The 18,934-nt window shown below is 42.9% G+C and overlaps 1 protein-coding gene across 1 annotated transcript; it reads left to right on the top strand.

Moving 5' to 3' along the window:
- The first annotated feature begins 1,333 nt into the window (after positions 1-1,333).
- Positions 1,334-18,070, top strand: LOC137419072 (uncharacterized). Its single transcript, XM_078770282.1, has 7 exons — positions 1,334-1,526; positions 2,028-2,099; positions 2,389-2,425; positions 9,519-9,637; positions 9,855-9,906; positions 16,987-17,111; positions 17,474-18,070. The coding sequence occupies exons 1-7, from the start codon at positions 1,443-1,445 to the stop codon at positions 18,068-18,070; spliced, it is 1,086 nt and encodes a 361-aa protein (XP_078626408.1). The 5' UTR covers positions 1,334-1,442.
- Positions 18,071-18,934: the final 864 nt, after the last annotated feature.

Raw genomic sequence — 18,934 nt, 5'->3', positions numbered from 1 at the left:
ACAAAAAAAAATCCCACGTTAATTATAAAAAACCCACGTGAATTAGAAAAAAAACCCATGTGGATTACAAAAAATGTTCTATGTGGATTCGAATTTTTTTCCACGTGGATTAGAAAATAATCCCATGTGGATTACAAAAAACATCCCACGTGGATTAGGAAAAAAATCCCACATGGATTAGAAAAAATATCCCACGTGGATTAAAAAAAACCCACATGGATTAGAAAAAGTCCGACATGGATTAGTAAAATAAATCCCATGTGGATTAGATAAAAAGTCCCATGTGGATTAGAAAAAAACCCACGTGGATTAGAAAAAAATCCCACATGGATTAGAAAAAATATCCCACGTGGATTTTAAAAAACCCACATGGATTAGAAAAAGTCCTACATGGATTAGTAAAATAAATCCCATGTGGATGAGAAAATAAAGTCCCATGTGGATGAGAAAAAAACCCCACGTGGATTAGAAAAACACGCACGTGGATTAGAGGGGAAAGTCTTCCGTTGAACAGCGGGAAAAGATTCATAATATTATTGAAACGTGCATTTCATACTTTTATCTTCAAGCTACTTTCCATCAAAATTCTTCAAGATCTCAAAACAAGGAAACCACCTCCCCGAAAAGCACAGACGTAGGTAGGTATATAAATAAGCTTGGCAGGGCATTCCTCCCTCTGATTCCCTGTTGAAAAATCTTTCCTTTCCCTCTTCCTCGTAATTCGTGGGCACAAGGAACAAATTTCCCCAAAGTAACAATAAATTAGCTTGGGGAAATTGTTAAATTATAGAATCGAGTTAAACTGAAAACGACGGCCTGGACAGCATTTGTTCGAGTCCCACGCCAGCGTTGTTTATATGGAGACCGCCTTATTGTTAAGCGGTGCCGGCGCTCCGTTCCGTTGGAGTGCTTGCTTTAGCGCTTGGATGAAGCAAGCGGTTTCGTGAGCAATAGCAAGATGCTTGCTAACGGAACACATCATGGTGTATGGTTCCCGTTTTTAAATCTACAAACTGAGAAATCGATCTGTAAAAGTAATCCGAGTCGCTCATCGATCGGCGAAATGTCCTCAGGCCAATGAGCCGTACGCGGGGAGAGGATCGATATTCTGAGGAAACGCCGAAACCCGCCATCTTGTTTCAACTGCGCTTCCTAACGGGCGCGGGTTCCATGGTGACCAATCTTTCTCCTGGGATTGAGATAAACCCTTTCACGTCATCCGGGAGATTGGAAGGTATTTTGATTAATCTTTTTATTAAACCTGCGTGTAATATGATGAGATGAATACCTACCTGTGTGTAATTTGATTATACTCTTGTATCCACAGGGAAAAGGCGCGATTAAAAAATAATCATACACAGTGGCATTGTGATGTCACAGACGGACAACGCCTTATTGTACGAGGGTTCCTCCCGTCAAACTGTCATTTGTTTGAATCCACGATGGAGAACGGACGTTTTTTCGTGACTTCCGTACTCATAATCAATGTCATTATTTTTTACATCAATTGGATCTCTCCTCAACACGTGAGTTTTTGTTTGATTTACTTCCCACTTTATTTTACTTCCAAGATACTTCCAACTGATTTACTTTGAATTCCAACAACATGGAATTGATTGTTTAATAATTACTTTGTCGTCGGAAACTTCGAGTCGGGGAATACGTTTGTAATTTGGACAGGTACCGGCACACAAGGACCTGCCCACTCCGTGTGTTTGAGGAAATGAGAATTCCCGACCTGGTGCTTCCCATGTCGGATCAATCCCGCTCTTGGAAGAGCACGTATGTAACTTGTTCGTGTTCAACATCCTGTTCTGTATCTTTCGAGAAGGGTACGTCATTGTGTGCCGGTACCTTGGGTCTGCAATTCGCTCCGTGATTGCAGTGACGTCACTATTTCCATGCTAATGCCCTCAGGGCAACTCGGGATATGAAAAGACTGAGACGTTCGAAATGTCCAGAAATGTCTGCGAATCCTCCACTTTGTCTAACACTGTGTATTTACTGTCTTGGTGTCTATCACACAGAAACAAGGATATGCCGATTACTTTTGGGAAAGCGTATTTAACCTCCTCCCAAACACCTTTCGTCCTGCTCAGGTATGATGACATTCCCCATCAACGGAGTTGCGATGAATCTGAAGATAAATCGATTAGTTTTGAAATTGCGTGGAATTGTCTCCATGGAAACGTGGTTACATTTACTTGGCTTGATCCTGTTCTTTGAGTGGATTCCCTAAATCTTAATCAGATGTTAAGAAGAACTAACTCAGGTTATTTAAATCGGATTAATTATTTTAAACTCGAACTTGTCCTTAAAACTTCCACCTTCGGATCCATGATTGAAAACTTTCCACCACGTGACGTGTTTTTTTGTGTTTTGTTTCAGGTCCGTCATGGTTACTGGTTCTCCAGCTTCCACGAAGGTAAGTACCTTGTATTGTTCTTGTTCACCTATGTTGTTCTTTCTGCATATTATTAGTATGCAGCTATTTTATCGAGTGACAACATCCCAGAAATGGGAATCATTCTCCATTGGGATTCCTTGGGTAAATCAATCTTTCTCAAAGATTGAAACAGAGATACATCAGCCTGCTCATCGCATGTTCGTTCGTCATTCATCTCGTAATGGGCCTCCACAACCATCCTCTACCATGTGGTGGAAAAGCGACTGAGGTCCTTGTGCGAGTGAGATGAAAACGGACTCCACCGAAAGTCCAGGACAACACAAAGTTGAGGATAATGGCCTGGTTGCATAAAGCAACCTTGAGCACAAATTTGAGGGTTTCCTTAACTTTTACCCTGACTTTTCCCTTCAGGAAATCCTAAAGTTGATGGTTGCATATACGAATATCCTTGTGTTCTTCCTTAAAAAAAACACGTCCTCCCCCCTGTCCCTGTCATCGGCTCTTCTCCACCAATTAGAAGCAAGCTTTCAGAAGTCACCTGGGTATTAAATATTGTAGGAGAGGTCATCATGATCCTTCTTTGGGTTGTCGTTGGTACCATAGAGGTGTCGTGTGTATGGCCCTCCATTGTGAGGTCTTGCTGTGACATTCACCAATCCAATCCCAGGGTACGTGGAGCCCTTTCGCCTTCGTAGGCAGTCCACCTGGGAGGAGGATACTCCCTTAGGTTAAGAAAATGGGTTAAGGAAAGATTTACCTTCAGGTTTCCCTTAGCGAAGCATTTCCTTAAGTTCTGTTGCATAAACATCTTTTAGGAAATCCTAGAGTTAAGGAAATCCTTCGGACCTGCTGCGATGCCAGGCAACCAATCAGATTAGAGATAGGACGCTGTCCGGAAACAAGAACACGTAATGAACATGAGATTTAAAATGACACTTGTTATATGTTGCATGTGGAACACGTGATTTTAAATGACACTTTTTATGTGTTGCATGTGGAACACGTGATTTTAAATGACACTTGTTATATGTTGCATGTGGAACACGTGATTTTAAATGACACTTTTTATATGTTGCATGTGGAACACGTGATTTTAAATGACACTTTTTATATGTTGCATGTGGAACACGTGATTTTAAATGACACTTTTTATGTGTTGCATGTGGAACACGTGATTTTAAATGACACTTGTTATATGTTGCATGTGGAACACGTGATTTTAAATGACACTTTTTATATGTTGCATGTGGAACACGTGATTTTAAATGACACTTTTTATATGTTGCATGTGGAACACGTGATTTTAAATGACACTTGTTATATGTTGCATGTGGAACACGTGATTTTAAATGACACTTTTTATATGTTGCATTTGGAACACGTGATTTTAAATGACACTTTTTATGTGTTGCATTTGGAGCACGTGATTTTAAATGACACTTTTTATGTGTTGCATGTGGAGCACGTGATTTTAAATGACACTTTTTATATGTTGCATGTGGAACACGTGATTTTAAATGACACTTTTTATATGTTGCATGTGGAACACGTGATTTTAATGACACTTGTTATATGTTGCATGTGGAACACGTGATTTTAAATGACACTTTTTATATGTTGCATGTGGAACACGTGATTTTAAATGACACTTTTTATATGTTGCATGTGGAACACGTGATTTTAAATGACACTTTTTATATGTTGCATTTGGAACACGTGATTTTAATGACACTTGTTATATGTTGCATGTGGAACACGTGATTTTAAATGACACTTGTTATATGTTGCATGTGGAAGGAAGATCAGCATAGGCCAAAAGGTCAACATCGGCCAAAGGTCAACAACCATTTCATATTTCTAAAATCCTCAATTTTCATCGGATTGACTTGAAATTTGAATTGGATTTTCATATAACCGAAATGAATTCAACCACCAACTATTTTTGAGATCAGCAAAGGCCAAAAGGTCAACATAGGCCATAGGTCAACTACTTTTTTTCAAATGTCTAAAATCCTCAATTTTCATCAGATTTACTTGAAATTTGAATAGGATTTTCATATCAGCTAATTGGATTCAACCACCAACTATTTTCGAGGTCAACATGGGCCAAATTAGCCAAAATAGCCAAAAAGTCGAATGTCTAAAATTGTCAATTTTCATCAGATTTACTTGAAATTTGAATATGATTTTCATATCAGCTAATTGGATTCAACCACCAACTATTTTCGAGGTCAACATCTGCCAAATTAGCCAAAATATCCAAAAGGTCGAATGTCTAAAATTGTCAATTTTCATCAGATTTACTTGAAATTTGAATAGGATTTTCATATCAGCTAATTGGATTCAACCACCAACTATTTTCGAGGTCAACATGGGCCAAATTAGCCAAAATAGCCAAAAAGTCGAATGTCTAAAATTGTCAATTTTCATCAGATTTACTTGAAATTTGAATATGATTTTCATATCAGCTAATTGGATTCAACCACCAACTATTTTCGAGGTCAACATCGGCCAAATTAGCCAAAATAGCCAAAAAGTCGAATGTCTAAAATTGTCAATTTTCATCAGATTTACTTGAAATTTGAATAGGATTTTCATATCAGCTAATTGGATTCAACCACCAACTATTTTCGAGGTCAACATCGGCCAAATTAGCCAAAATAGCCAAAAGGTCGAATTTCTAAAATTGTCAATTTTCATCAGATTTACTTGAAATTTGAATATGATTTTCATATCAGCTAATTGGATTCAACCACCAACTATTTTCGAGGTCAACATGGGCCAAATTAGCCAAAATAGCCAAAAAGTCGAATGTCTAAAATTGTCAATTTTCATTCAATTAACTTAAACTTTTAAGACGATTTGCATATCAGCGAACTGAATTCAACCACTAATTATTTTTGAGGTCAAAAGGATGCTCTACTGAGTGCCATTCTACTTTGTTCTGTTTTGCCAAGTGTCGCTCTATGAGTAATTTTTCATCTGTTTGTCTGTCTGTCTGTCTGTTTGTTTGTCTGTGTTTGTTTGTTGGTCCGCACAGAATAAATATGCTTTTATCAGCAACCTTTGGTCCGATTGAAAGCAAATTTTCACCATATGTGCTACTCCACCTGTAGAATATTTTTAATGATAATTATGACGTTTTAGGTCACGTGGTACAGGCGCCATCTTGGAAAAACCGAAAAACGTTGCATCTCCATATCTCCGAAAGCGTTGCATAGAAAAAATTGAGACATGGCTCATTGTAAAGAACTGTCCATGTGGAATAACATATGTGTCATGGATGCCTCCATTATGACTTCTTAATTCGACAGGTACAAAACTTCATCCGATCAAGATGAAATTTATTGAGCATCATCTCGGGATAAATTGGTGTAGAAAAAATAATGATGACGTTATCGGTCACGTGCTTCAGGCGCCATATTTGTTTTTTTAACACAAAAACCTTAAAAACCACTGAAAACTCGTCCTGGCGAGGGTCTGCAATCTCTGATTGCTCTTTCTAGTTATATGTTGCATGTGGAACACGTGCTTTTAAATGACGCTTGCTATTTTGCTGTATGTGGAACACGTGATTTTAAATAACACTTGTTATGTGTTGCATGTGAAACACGAGATTTTGAATGACACGTGTGTTATGTTGCATGAGGATTACGTGCTTTCAAATGAATAGAGCCCAAGCTAGTGATTCTTCCCAGTAAATAGTTTCCTGGGAATTCCGACAAAATTGTGGAATTGTTTCGGGCTTCCTGCATTTTCCCCATTTTTTTCGGCTTTGGGCTCGGAAAATTTGCCTTTTTCCATCTCTAGTGGCAAGTGTACTTGTGTTTGCACTCGTGCAAGTGTGCTCTGTGCATCTCCTTTCCCAACACTAAGGGGAATCTCTTTTACTCCTACTTTATGGCCCTATAAGCCATCCCAATAAGAAATGCGTGCAATGGTAAAAGCTAGGTTCATACAAAGTTACATGATGATTGGATGGAAAATGCATCCATGTTCCAAATTTTCTGTCGACTTGGACTGCAGGATACTTCACGTATCAGGAATAAAATACCTTATTATCTTGCCAAAACGAAGTTTTTGCAAGATGTATTAGTCAGCTTGTATGTTTGTTTGTTTTTTTGTTTTTTTGTTTGTGGTTAATCATTTTTTTTTCACGTTTAGATCACTCTGTAGACCACAGTTATTATTGGAAACTCCTGTAACTTCGCATATCAGAGTCCTATAGAGATACCCTTCAGCACACAAAATTTTGAAGGTCAAGGTCAAAGGTCAAGGTCACTTTGCGGTCAATCATGGAGGTCAACGAAACCCTTATTTTTTGAGTAACTTTGATCGGATCGTCTCCAAACTTCATGGGAATCTAGTATATGGTCCGGCGCTCAGCTGATTAGTTTTTGGTGGCGATCGGCCTTGACCTTCATGGTTAGCGCTGGAGGTCGAAAATTATTGACCCCAAGGTCAAATTTTGAAATCGTAGTTTTTTGAGTAACTTTGATCGGATCGTCTCCAAACTTCATGGGAATCTAGTATATGGTCCGGTGCTCAGCTGATTAGTTTTTGGTGGCGATCGGCCTTGACCTTCATGGTTAGCGCTGGAGGTCGAAAATTATTGACCCCAAGGTCAAATTTTGAAATCGTAGGTACCATATCGAGTAATACCTCATATGAATGCCCTTGATGAGTGCTTCCCAGATCTGTAAACAGTTTGACGATATGACGTCATTTGATGACGTCATGACGAAAAAACGGAATTTTCACATTTTGGCAAGATACGGTTCACCCTGTGGGTGACATATGTTTTATTAATTTATCGGTTATCTTGAACCAACCTTCCGAACACATGTTTATCATCGTCTTTGCCATGTGTGAAACGTGCTGTGATGTTCTCAATAATTTCACCATTGTTTTCATGATATTTGATTCCAAAACAATGCGGTTCGATTGAATAGCAATTTTAAAGAGAGGAGTTCGGTGAAAGTCCATAAATCTTTGGGGTCCCAAACGAATGGCCGTGGAACCACTGGAGTGACCACCGATGATGTGGAGTTGCACTGGGACGGTGTTTGCTTTTTTGGAACGCGTTCATTTCGATCGGAGGGGACACGTAGTGAACGCAATACTTCCACTCCAGATAGATTTTAACCTTGTGGTCGTCATCTTTACCGCCGTCTAACCGGCGGACGCCAACTCGTGACGTCTTACTGTCAGTAGGTACTCAGGGCGTGTCGGTGTGGGAAGTTTGTACAAGGAAACAACTGATTGGAAAGGCAGTACAATGTAATTTTGTTCAGGGTATATTTACACATTGCAGAAGCATTGGGAGGTGTGAATTATTATTACTAGGGCATGCCCGTACTATATCTATATCTAAAATTATATCCCCCCCCCCCCTCTATTTACATGAAATGGTTTGGTCCAAAGCGAACGGCTTGCGAGTACGGTGACAATCCCCCCCCTCTATTTACATGAAATGGTTTGGTCCAAAGCGAACGGCTTGCGAGTACGGTGACAATCCCCCCCCTCTATTTACATGAAATGGTTTGGTCCAAAGCGAACGGCTTGCGGAGTTTGGTAAAGAAATCGCCATAGCGTGCCCAAACGCGCAGGAAAGCGAAAGAATCGCAAATTTAAGGAAATGCCCGTACTTCCGTAAGGAAGAGAAAAAAAATGAAAAGGAAAAACATTCCAAACCGCGAGGGAAAACAACACGGCACGTCGACACAACAACGTGTCCTGTGATTGGCCGTACGTGGCTGCCAGTAGCTGCCCCCCAAAAAAAGCTTTCACCGTCCGGCGACTGAATTTAAGGGGAAAAATAAAACGCTCTTCGCTTAAAACAACGCCCTTCGCTCTGACTGAATTGGGACAATGTTTTTATGTTTTTAATTGAATTACTATCCGTAATGGCGCACGCTCTCACGGGAGCTCCGGAAGGTCGTATATCGCAGTTACGATGAATCGCAAATTAGTTTTTATTAGTTTTAAAACATAGTTTAACGCCAACATAGCGCCAACATAGTTTGCAAACGTGAAATAAATGAATACGCTCTCAAATGTGCCATCCGAGGCAGAGTCTGTTCGCCACGTTCGGCACACGTGATAGCTCGCTGCTCTCTGATTGGTTGAATCGTTTTTTGGACATAGCTCGGTAACTACTTCTCCGATTAATATGAAACCTTGAAAAGGCACATCCTCGGGTCCCCAGCAATATACCTGGCAAGTTTCAAGTATATCGGACCGGTAGTTGTCGAGAAACAGCGGTCACAGACAAACATACAAACATACAAACATACAAACAAACATACACACAGAGATTAGTGGAATTATAGATAGATTATTTTTTGTATACAAGATCGAGGCTCGTGAAAGAGCCAACAGTAATCACACAAAAATACAAACGGACACGTAAAACATATAATAAGGGGAACGGTAGACAAGAGGTGGAGAGAGGGGGAAGCACACAAGAACAACATTTGAAAGCAGGGACATCAGGAGATCTGTGGGAGGGAAAGGGCTTGGGGGGAGGAGGCGTGGGAAAGGGGGGGGGGGGGGGGTGGGAGAAGTATAAAACACAAGGACACTGCGAGGACTTCCAGGGAAGAACTCGGTATTTCAAAAACGTGGATCTGGGGTGAATTAACGGGAGTAGAAAAGATCAAGGTTTTGGATGGGGGAAGATAAGAGATGGTGGCGAACAGCTGTTTTATCGACCTTGAGGGATGAGAGGGATTGAAGGGAGTGAGGGAGTTTGTTCCAGAGGCGGGAGAAAAGAGGAATGAAAGACTGAAGGTGAATAGAGAGTCTTGATTTTGTCTCGTGCAAGAAATCGATGAAATTACACCGACACACCTACACACCTTTTGTTCCTTATTATGATATGCGAGCAATTGAAAACATCATCTCTGGAGTGCTGTACTCACAGGTGAGGGAACAAAGATGAAATAATTATCGATCACAGGTGTTATCTTTCATACATTTCTGGTTTATGTGACGTCAGCCAATTGTATCAGATTTTCAGGAAACCTCTTGTAGGAACATTCAGTGTTATCCCAAAAGGTGAAGCAAATTCAAATCCAGGCCTTCCCGTGCTCTGTGCTTTTGTTCACAGCAATAACGAGGCCAATTATCAGCCAAAGTTGCAGCAATGGAAATGTTGTAAATATCAACACCGTCGAGACCTGCATCATCTTCACTGCAGTGTGTGTAATCTGCAGCAACATCACTCAGGTATGGTTTTGATGGTTACCTGTTCAAAAATTCACAATTCAATAGAAATGGTAAATCTACCCAAACTGCCGTTCTGGACTCAGGTAGAGCAATACACGTTATTGTGGAATGTGTCGTGCTACATTGTTCACGACGTATGCGGACTTAGACAAAGTCAAGTGAAAAGAGGCTCGCTGTATTGAAGCGTTTCATGGATGTTGTTGTATTTGTGTTGCAGATTTTGCATGCCGTGCAGAGTTGGCATTACAGACGTGCCATGCAGGACTGCGGTAAGTGAAAACCCTTTTATTACCTTATATTTGGTTCACAAATCTTTCTGGTAATCTTATATATAATGGAGCGAGTGTTTGTATGTATGTATATATGTATGTACACTATACAGTGCATTCAGAAAGTATTCAGACCCCTTCACTTTTTTCACATTTTGTTATGTTGCAGCCTGATGCTGAAATCGTTTAAATTCATTTTTTTCCCTCATCAATCTCCACTCAATACCCCATAATTTGTCCACACTTTGGGGTCCACACAAGTGGCTAACATTGATCACAAAAAGACAAACTGACACATAAAACATAAAACATATGATAGAGGGAGTGGGAGACAAGATGGAGAGCATGGACATCGGGAGATCTGTTGGAGGGAGAGGGCTTGGGGGGAGGAGGCATGGGAAGTGGGGATGGTGGGAGAGATTTACAAAAACACATGGACACTGCTACGACTTCCAGGAAAGAAGTCGGCATTTCAAAAAAGTGGATCTGGAGTGAATTACCGGGGGTAGAAAAGATCAAGGATTTGGATGGTTGAAATGACAAACAGTGTAAAACAACCTAAACGACTGTTAAAAGGATCATCAAATATCTAAAGCTTGGAGCTGAGAAACGTCATGGGCCTTGTGAAGGTGACTGTGTATACGCCTTAGGTTTTAGGCCTCTGGTGTAAACCTATGGTCCATTGCAATTGTAATTATTTGAGCTACATAACCACGATATACAGTATTATTTATGCAAATAAGCAGTCGACATGTTTTTAATTCATGCACATAACCAGGATTATAATTATTATTTTTGGAAGTCATAGAGGCAGCAGTCTGTTGCACCACCCAAAATTTTGAGTCTTCAGGGATCAGGGTATTTGTGGTCTTTTGGGTCTTTCAGGGTATTGGGGTTTTTTGGGTGTTCGGGGTCTTTATGGGTCTTTGTGGATTTTTTTGTCTTTTGGGGTTTTTTGGATCTTTAAGGGTCTTGGTGTCTTGGCAGTATTTTGGGTTTTCAGGGACTTGTCGGTCTTTTAAGTCCTCTGGGTCATTTTGGGTCCTTGGGGTCTTCAGGGTTTTTAAGGGTCTTTGGCGTATTTTGGGTCTTCAGGGTATTTAAGGGTCATTGGGGTATTTTGGGTCTTTGGGGTATTTTGGGTGTTTAACAGTCTTCAGGGTTTTTTTTGCATCTTCGGGGTATTTAAGTGTCTTAGGGGCATTTTTGGCCTTTGGGGTGTTAATGGGTTTTCAGGGCCTTTAGAGTCTTTGTGGTCTTTTAGATCTCTAAGGATCTTGGGGCCTTTTGGAGTATTTTGGTTCTTTGGAGTATTTTGGGTATTTAACAGTCTTCAGTGTCTTCGGGATCTTCAGGGTATTTTGGGTGTTTGGGGCCCATTGGGTCTTCAGAATCTCGTGTCTTTTTTTTTTTTTAATACAAGATCGAGGCTCGTGAAAAAGCTAATATTAATCACACAGAAAGTCAAATCGACACATAAAAAACATATAATAAGGGGTGCGGTAGACAGGATGGGGACAGAGGCGGAAGGACACAAACACAACATTTGAGAGCAGGGACATCGAGAGATTTGTGGGAGGGAGAGGGCTTTGGAGGATTTGGGAGAGGTATATAACATATGGGACTCTGCAAGGACTTCCAGGAAAGAAGTTGGAATTTCAAAAAAAGTGGATCTGGGGTGAATTAACAGGGGTAGAAAACAAAGGTTTTGGATGGGGGAAGATAAGAGATGATGGTGAACAGCTGTTTTAAAGACCTGGTGGGAGGAGTGGGATTGAAGGGAGTGGGGGAGTTTGTTACAGAGGCGGGAGAAAAGAGGATTGAAAGAGTGAAGGTGAGCAGAGAGCTTAGATTTTGGCAGTTTAACCATAAGAGGGTTGCTGGGAGTTCTTGTGCGACCTGTAGAAATATTTGGGGGACAGAGCACAGAGAGAGCTGGGGGAGCAAGGCCGGAGAGGAGTCTGTAGAAGACAGAAAGGCCACCAACCTGCCTGCGGTGAGTGAGTGAAAGGCCCTCAGAGTTAGCTTCATCGCGGGAGATTCCAATGATTCTGAAAGCTTTGGTTTCAACAGCGTGAAGCCGAGCTAGGTGTGAGGCAGGAGCACCGGCCCAGAGGGGAGAATAGTAATCCATTGAGCTGCGGATGAAAGCCTTGTATGTGGTGAGGAGCTCAGGTGTGCCAAGGAAGGACTTCGCACGACGGAGGATGCCCAGTCGGCGTCTGGCTTTGGAGGCCAGCTTGGAAATGTGGTTTTCCCAGGAAAGATCATGGCAGATAGTGAGACCCAAAACCTTGAGCGACAGAACTTCTAGGAGAAGATTGTTGAGAAAGTAGATGGGAGGGTTGTCCAGTCCGTCTTTTCGGACAGACATAGTAAGAGTGTGAGATTTATCAGGATTGAAAGACATGTTCTACTTGTTTGACCAGTCTGTAATTTTGTCCAGGTCTGCAGAGAGGGAGGTGGCTGCAGACTGCCGATCTGAGGGATGAGGAATGGAGTGGCAGAGAGTGGAGTCATCAGCAAAAAGATAGAGAGGATTTTCCAGAGAGTCGGAGAGATCATTGATAAAGACCAGAAAAAGCACAGGGCCCAGCACACTTCCTTAGGGAACTCCAGCCTGAACAGGAAGGGGAGATTAGAGAAATCCATTCAGGGCCACACGTTGACTACGACCAGAGAGTAAGTCCGCAAGCCATGCATGGAGATTTCCATGGATACCATAGGAGGAGAGTTTGGTGAGCAGAGCTGGGTGCCAGACCGTATCAAAGGCCCGTGATATGTCAAGGGAGACAGCTCTGATTTCCTGTTTGGCATTGAGGACCTCCATCCATTGTTGAGACAGCAGAAGCAGCATGTCCAGAGTAGAGTGACCTGGTCTGAAACCAAATTGATGATCAGAGATCAAGCCATTGGAGAAGAGGAAAGATTTCATATCCGAAGCAATGATGGATTCCATGACTTTGCTGATAATTGGGAGCAGGCTGATTGGTCTGTAGTTGCAAGGATCTGTTTTTGCACCTTTTTTGTGTAAAGCGGTAATGTTAGCTGATTTCCAGGATGCTGGCAGATGACCTTGAGCAAAAGATAGGGTGAAAAGAACAGAGAGAGGGTGAGATAGAGCGGCAGAGCAGGATTTTAGGACCCGTGGGCTGATGCCGTCTGGTCCAGTTGCAGAATCAGGGTCGAGGTTTGACAAAAACTCCTCCACCTTGTCAGGAGAGAAGGACACAGAGTCCAGGAGCAGTTGGGTTTGACTGGGAAAGGTGGGAACAGAGAGAGATGGGTTTGGGACTAAGGATTTTGAGGCGAACACAGAGTTGAGGCATTCGGCTTTGTCACGTGCGATGTCAACTGTGTGGCCATTTGAGGTAAGGGAGGGGATGGAGGGGGAACAAACACCAGAAACGGATTTGACCAGACGCCACCAGGATTTGGAGGAAGGAGACAGGTTTGAGAGTTCATTCTTGAGTGAGGAGAGATAGTGCTTCCTGGCACTCCTGAGGGTAGACACACACTTGTTCCGAGCTTGGTGGAAGGAACTGAGATTGCCTTCAGTTGGATTAGCCTTCCAAGAGGCAAAGGCAAGTTGTTTCAGGGCAACTGCCTCACCACAAGATTCAGTGTACCATGGACGGGAGGAAGGGTAAGACAATTGAAGGCGAGATGGGATAAATCTGTGCATGAGAGAGATCAGTTTGCTTTGGAAGAATTCCCAGGAAGAATTGATGTCAGAGGCAGTGGAGATGGGAGACCAATCCAGACGATTGATGGCTGCTTGAAGACCGTCCCAGTCGGCCTGAGTGAAATGCCAGACTCGTCGACGCTGAGGAGGCTCTCTGAGAATGGCCAGAGAGATGTCCACTTTGACAAGCACATGATCAGAAGAACCGATTGGAGCAGAAGAAGAGCAGCAGACATTAGCAGGGAAGTTTGTCATAACCAAGTCTAGAAGAGAAGATACTCCATTGGCTGAGATCCGGGTCAGGAAATTGACAGATTGTGTCAATCCCAGTGAGTCACAGAAGTCCTTTGCTGAGGTGCCATCACTGGTGAGAGAGGAACCCACACCCAACCAGGTGGCATGATGACAGTTGAAGTCACCACATATGAGGAAGAGAGAGTTGGGATGAGTGGATAGAAGTTGGTCCATGTTGTCAGACAGTGAAATGTAGATGGAGTCATCACTGTTTGGGGGACGGTACAGAACACATATGAACAAAAGGTGGGAGCGGAGAGGAAGCCGTAGCCAGAGTTACTCCTGGGGGTGAGGAGGAGAGAGGGCAGTGCAAGGAGAGTGAGGAAGAGAGTTTTTGACAAAGATAGCCACCCCACCACCAGGCCGAGGCTCAGGTCTATCATACCGGAGGAGGGAGTAACCAGGAAGAGATATTAAGGAATCAGAGACATCTTGAAGGAGGAAAGTCTCTGTTAAGCAGATCAAGTCTGGATTGTCAGAAGCAACCTGTATGGAGAGATCAGTCAGGTTTGAGCGAAGGCCCCGGATGTTTGAGGTCCATACCGTTAATGAAGAGAGAGGGGGAGCATCGGGTACAGGGCAGGGGAGGGGAGGAGAAGGGTAAGATGAAGGATGAGAGGGGGAGGTAGGGAGAGCAGTTGATAGTGTGTCAGATGTTGCAGAAGAGTTCCAAGAAAGGGAAGGATGAGGAGGATGAAAGGTTTGATGGTGAAGGGATGAGGCACAGTGAGGGGTTGTTTGAGGGGGGGGGCAGAGAAAAGTAGAAGGTTTGGGGGGGGTGGAGGTATGAGATAGAAGGGAGACGAAGTGGGGAGGAGGCAGCTTGGAGGAGGAGGGGGGAGGAGGGAGAATTGGAGAGGAATGGTATGGGGGGAGAATTGAATGGGAGGGATTGGGGGGGAGTTTTGAAGGGGAGGAGTGAGGGGGGAGTTTAGGAGGGGAGGGGCAAGGGGGGAGTTTTGGAGGGAAGGGGCAAGGGGGAAGTTTAGAAGTGGAGGGGCAAGGGGGTAGTTTAGGAGTGTAGGGGCAAGGGGGGGGATTTGGAGGGGAGGGGCAAGGGGGGAGTTTAGGAGGGGAAGGGCAAGGGGGGAGATCAGGAGTGGAGGGGCAAGGGGGGGATTAGGAGGGGAGGGGCAAAGGGGGAGTTTAGGAGGGGAAGGGCAAGGGGGGAGTTCAGGAGTGGAGGGGCAAGGGGGGAGTTTAAGAGTGGAGGGGCAAGGGGGTAGTTTAGGAGTGTAGGTGCAAGGGGGGGGGGGATTTGGATGGGAGGGGCAAGAGGGGAGTTTAGAAAGTGGATGATTAATGAAAGACGAACATTGATAACAAATTGGGTTTGTTGTGATTTTCAAGTTAGCAATCCGATTCAGAACGATGGAGGAGGGATGGAATGAATGTGAATTTAGACCATGTAGTGAGGGAGACGTATAAGATATTGAATTTCTTTTTTTTGAAGTGGAATGAGTTGGAGAGGAAATTGAGAAAAGCCTTTTAAATAGGAAGAAAAACAGCGTGTTGTAATATACCACTGAATAAAACACAGAAGGGGAAAGGTTAAACATATTTAAATAATATTTAAACAGAACTGTGAACAATCTTATATGCACAAAAATACCAACGGGGGGAGAGCCGAGAGGGACCACCACGAGTCACGTGAACAGGGCAAACGGTGGATGGCAAGGAGATAATGGGGGCGGGGCGAACGGCACACCTGGACAGAAAATACAGGATGAGACAACAGTACACGTGGAGAAAATAAAATAAATGTTTTTGTTTTTTTTGTTTTTTGGGGGGGGAGGGGGGGGGTGGGGATTTAGAACGTTAGACAGAGTATTATGTTCGGGGTAGAAGGGAAAAAACCAAGAGCCAAGCAAAACACGCTTAAGTTAACAAAACACCGACGGGGGTACAACTACAAGGCCACACACGAGGAGCAGAACATGATTAATTAATTACGAGTTACAGGAAATTCAAACCAAAACAAACTATAATCAAACAATATCGCATGGACGATAAAATAACGAGTTGAAATTTGACAATCTATCTGGGGAAATGGGGGAGAAACACGTGGTCGAAGAACGAGCGAACGAATAAGAATGAATAAACGAATGAGCACAGAGAAGGTAATGTCTTTTTTTTTTTTTTTTTGAGTTGAGATTTACATAAGGAAGTAGGCTTTGGGGTGGAAAGACTGGGAAAACCGAGAACGAAAGTTATTGGATCACAAACGACAGACCGCTGAGAGAAAAACAAAGCCTCAAGGTTGTGCAGTGTACACTGTACATGGCCTCAAGACGACACGAATTAACACGATTTTCAATACAGGTATGAAAGATTTGCACCGAAAATCTTTGTCGGGACAATATACGTACATACACCATAAAATAAATACAGTTTTAACGAAAATACAAAATGGGAACAATTACTTAACTTCGATTTCGATGGAGAGCGTGTGGAGCTGCGAAAAAACGAACCCTCGCCAGCAAGACCGGAAACGGAAGTCAATTGGGACTCACCTTGTCAGGAGAGAAGGACACAAAGTCCAGGAGCAGTTGGGTTCGACTGGGAAAGGTGGGAACAGAGAGAGATGGGTTCTGGACACAAGATTTTGAGGCAAACACAGAGGTATTTTGGGGTCTTTTGGGGTATTTTGGGTCTTCTGGGTTTTTTCGGTCTTCGGGGTATTTTGGATCTTCAGAGTCCTTGGGGTCTTCTGGGTCCTTGGGGTCTTCTGGGTCTTCGTGGTCTTTTGTGTATTTAACAGTCTACACTCTACAGGGTAGTTTGGGTGTTTGGGGTCCATTGGGTCTTTGGGATCTTCTGGGTCCTTGGGGTTTTTTGGGTCATCAGAGTCTCTCACTCTTTTAACCGGTTGTCACACAGTATGTGTTCAAAGATTCCCCCTTAAACCCCCGCACTCGAATCCCTCCTAATGCACTACTGAAAGCCTTTAAAACCTAGCCTGATGTTGGGGGACAGACGCACACACACACACACACACACACACACACACACACACACACACACACACACACACACACACTGTGTTTTATATGGTAGATAATCATCACATTGCTTGATCTCACGTTGTTTTTATCACTCAGACTGCTGTGACTTTGTGCGGGAATTGGAAAACATCAGTGAATATCACATCAAAGAGCCAAGATTGAAGCCAACCTCTAATGATGGCGGCATTGTGTCGGGAACAAATCCATCCCGCTCTGGCCTGGTGAGAACGACATCCCATTTGAACTATCGTCGATCTATGGATAGAGATGTGGTGAAGAAGGAAATGATCGTATTTTTTCTCTTCACAATGTTTACTTTTAATTATTTTATTTTAATGTCTAAAGATCATTCAAAATTCCATCCTCACACCGCCTTCCAGGATATTGAATACCACTTCGTGTGAAAGGTTGAAAAATGTGTAAATTTACTTTCCCAATGAATCATTCATTACAATTTGTTATTTTATTATTTGATGCAAATTTGATCAGCTCAATATTGTTCTTTTATTCTCAAATCCTCATTCGTTGTGCAAGTTTTCCAGAGGCTTGTGCCATCAAATTAATTCCTTTCTTTTCTCTACAGGCAAACTACCCTGACCACCGGACTATGAAACAGGATGCACACCCCCTGGTTCGTGGGGCCAACCAAACAAAACCAACATCTGAGTTCCAACCACGATCACCTCAAGGACCAGCAACACAATCTCAGAATGATCAACCTTATGGGTCAAGTCAGTCACAGGGAACAGTGGCATTCATCAAAATGCTCATCCAGAAGACCCTCAGACTTGTATTTGGCTTACTGTCGCTAGTACATGAGTCGTACAATAGAATCTGTGCAGAACGGGAGAAATCTTCACTCGAGCTGATCCCACCAGGACAAGGGTTCCTCAAACATTGCCCATCCTCTCTCCCTTTTGTGGATGGAAAGACTGTGCAGGTGCTGGAGAATAATATTCGAGAGAATATAATTGAACATCAGGGGGGTCTCCCAGGTCTCGTCCAAAGTCCTCTCAATGATATTCAGCTTCCTGCACAAACACTTGTCCAGAATTGTTCCCAAACGAAACCTACAAGAAATGTGATCGCCAAGACCAGTCCACTTCTTTTCATTACTGGCGAAACCAGGGAATATTTGGAGGGGCACATCCATGATAAATCTAACAAACTATTGGTTTGAATGTTTCGGGCTCGGGTTGGGTTGGGGTTTTAATTTGAGGGTTCGGATGGAGATATGGATTTGGTTTCAATGTGAGTGTTTCGCTTGGGTTTGAATGTGAGGTTCAGGGATGTGGTTATAATTTCCAAAACCTCAACAGATGCCTCCTATTATATTACTGGTGGGGTCACCCGGGGAATCCCACGGGCAAGGACGTGTGTGACATTTCGACATATTGAGTGAGATGCTGCACCTGCACATTCAGTTTCACAAAATGGACACCTGCCAATTTATCAGCTGCACAAATGATGTAATCTACACAATGTATTTACTTCTGATAACATGTGAATGCATGTGCGTGCACATCCACAACCACACCCACACACACATATACACATACACACATATATACACACACACACACATGCACACACATGTACACCCACACTCATATACACACACATACATACATACATACACACAAGCATGTACACATGTGCACCCACACTCATATACACACACATACATACACACACGCACATACACATGTACACCCACACTCATATACACACACATACATACACACATGCACGTACACATGTGCACCCACACACATATACACATACACACAAACACATCTTGTTTTTTCATTTCTGTTCCTCACAATTCTATCTCTCTCTTTTATTCACACACACACACACACACACACACACACACACACACACACACACACACACACACACACACACACACACACACACACACACACACACACACACACACACACACACGTTTAAAGTGTACGTGCCCCTCCCTCCCTCCACCCGCCCGGCAACACTGGGTACTTCTCCTGGTCACTAATAAAATATAAACAAAGAAATATCT

This window comes from Myxine glutinosa, chromosome 1 (assembly GCF_964187855.1).
Source record: "Myxine glutinosa chromosome 1, kmMyxGlut1.1, whole genome shotgun sequence".
Taxonomy (NCBI): domain Eukaryota; kingdom Metazoa; phylum Chordata; class Myxini; order Myxiniformes; family Myxinidae; genus Myxine; species Myxine glutinosa.
The sequence above is the reverse complement of the archived record's forward strand: the minus strand, read 5'-3'. Positions and strand labels throughout refer to the sequence as shown.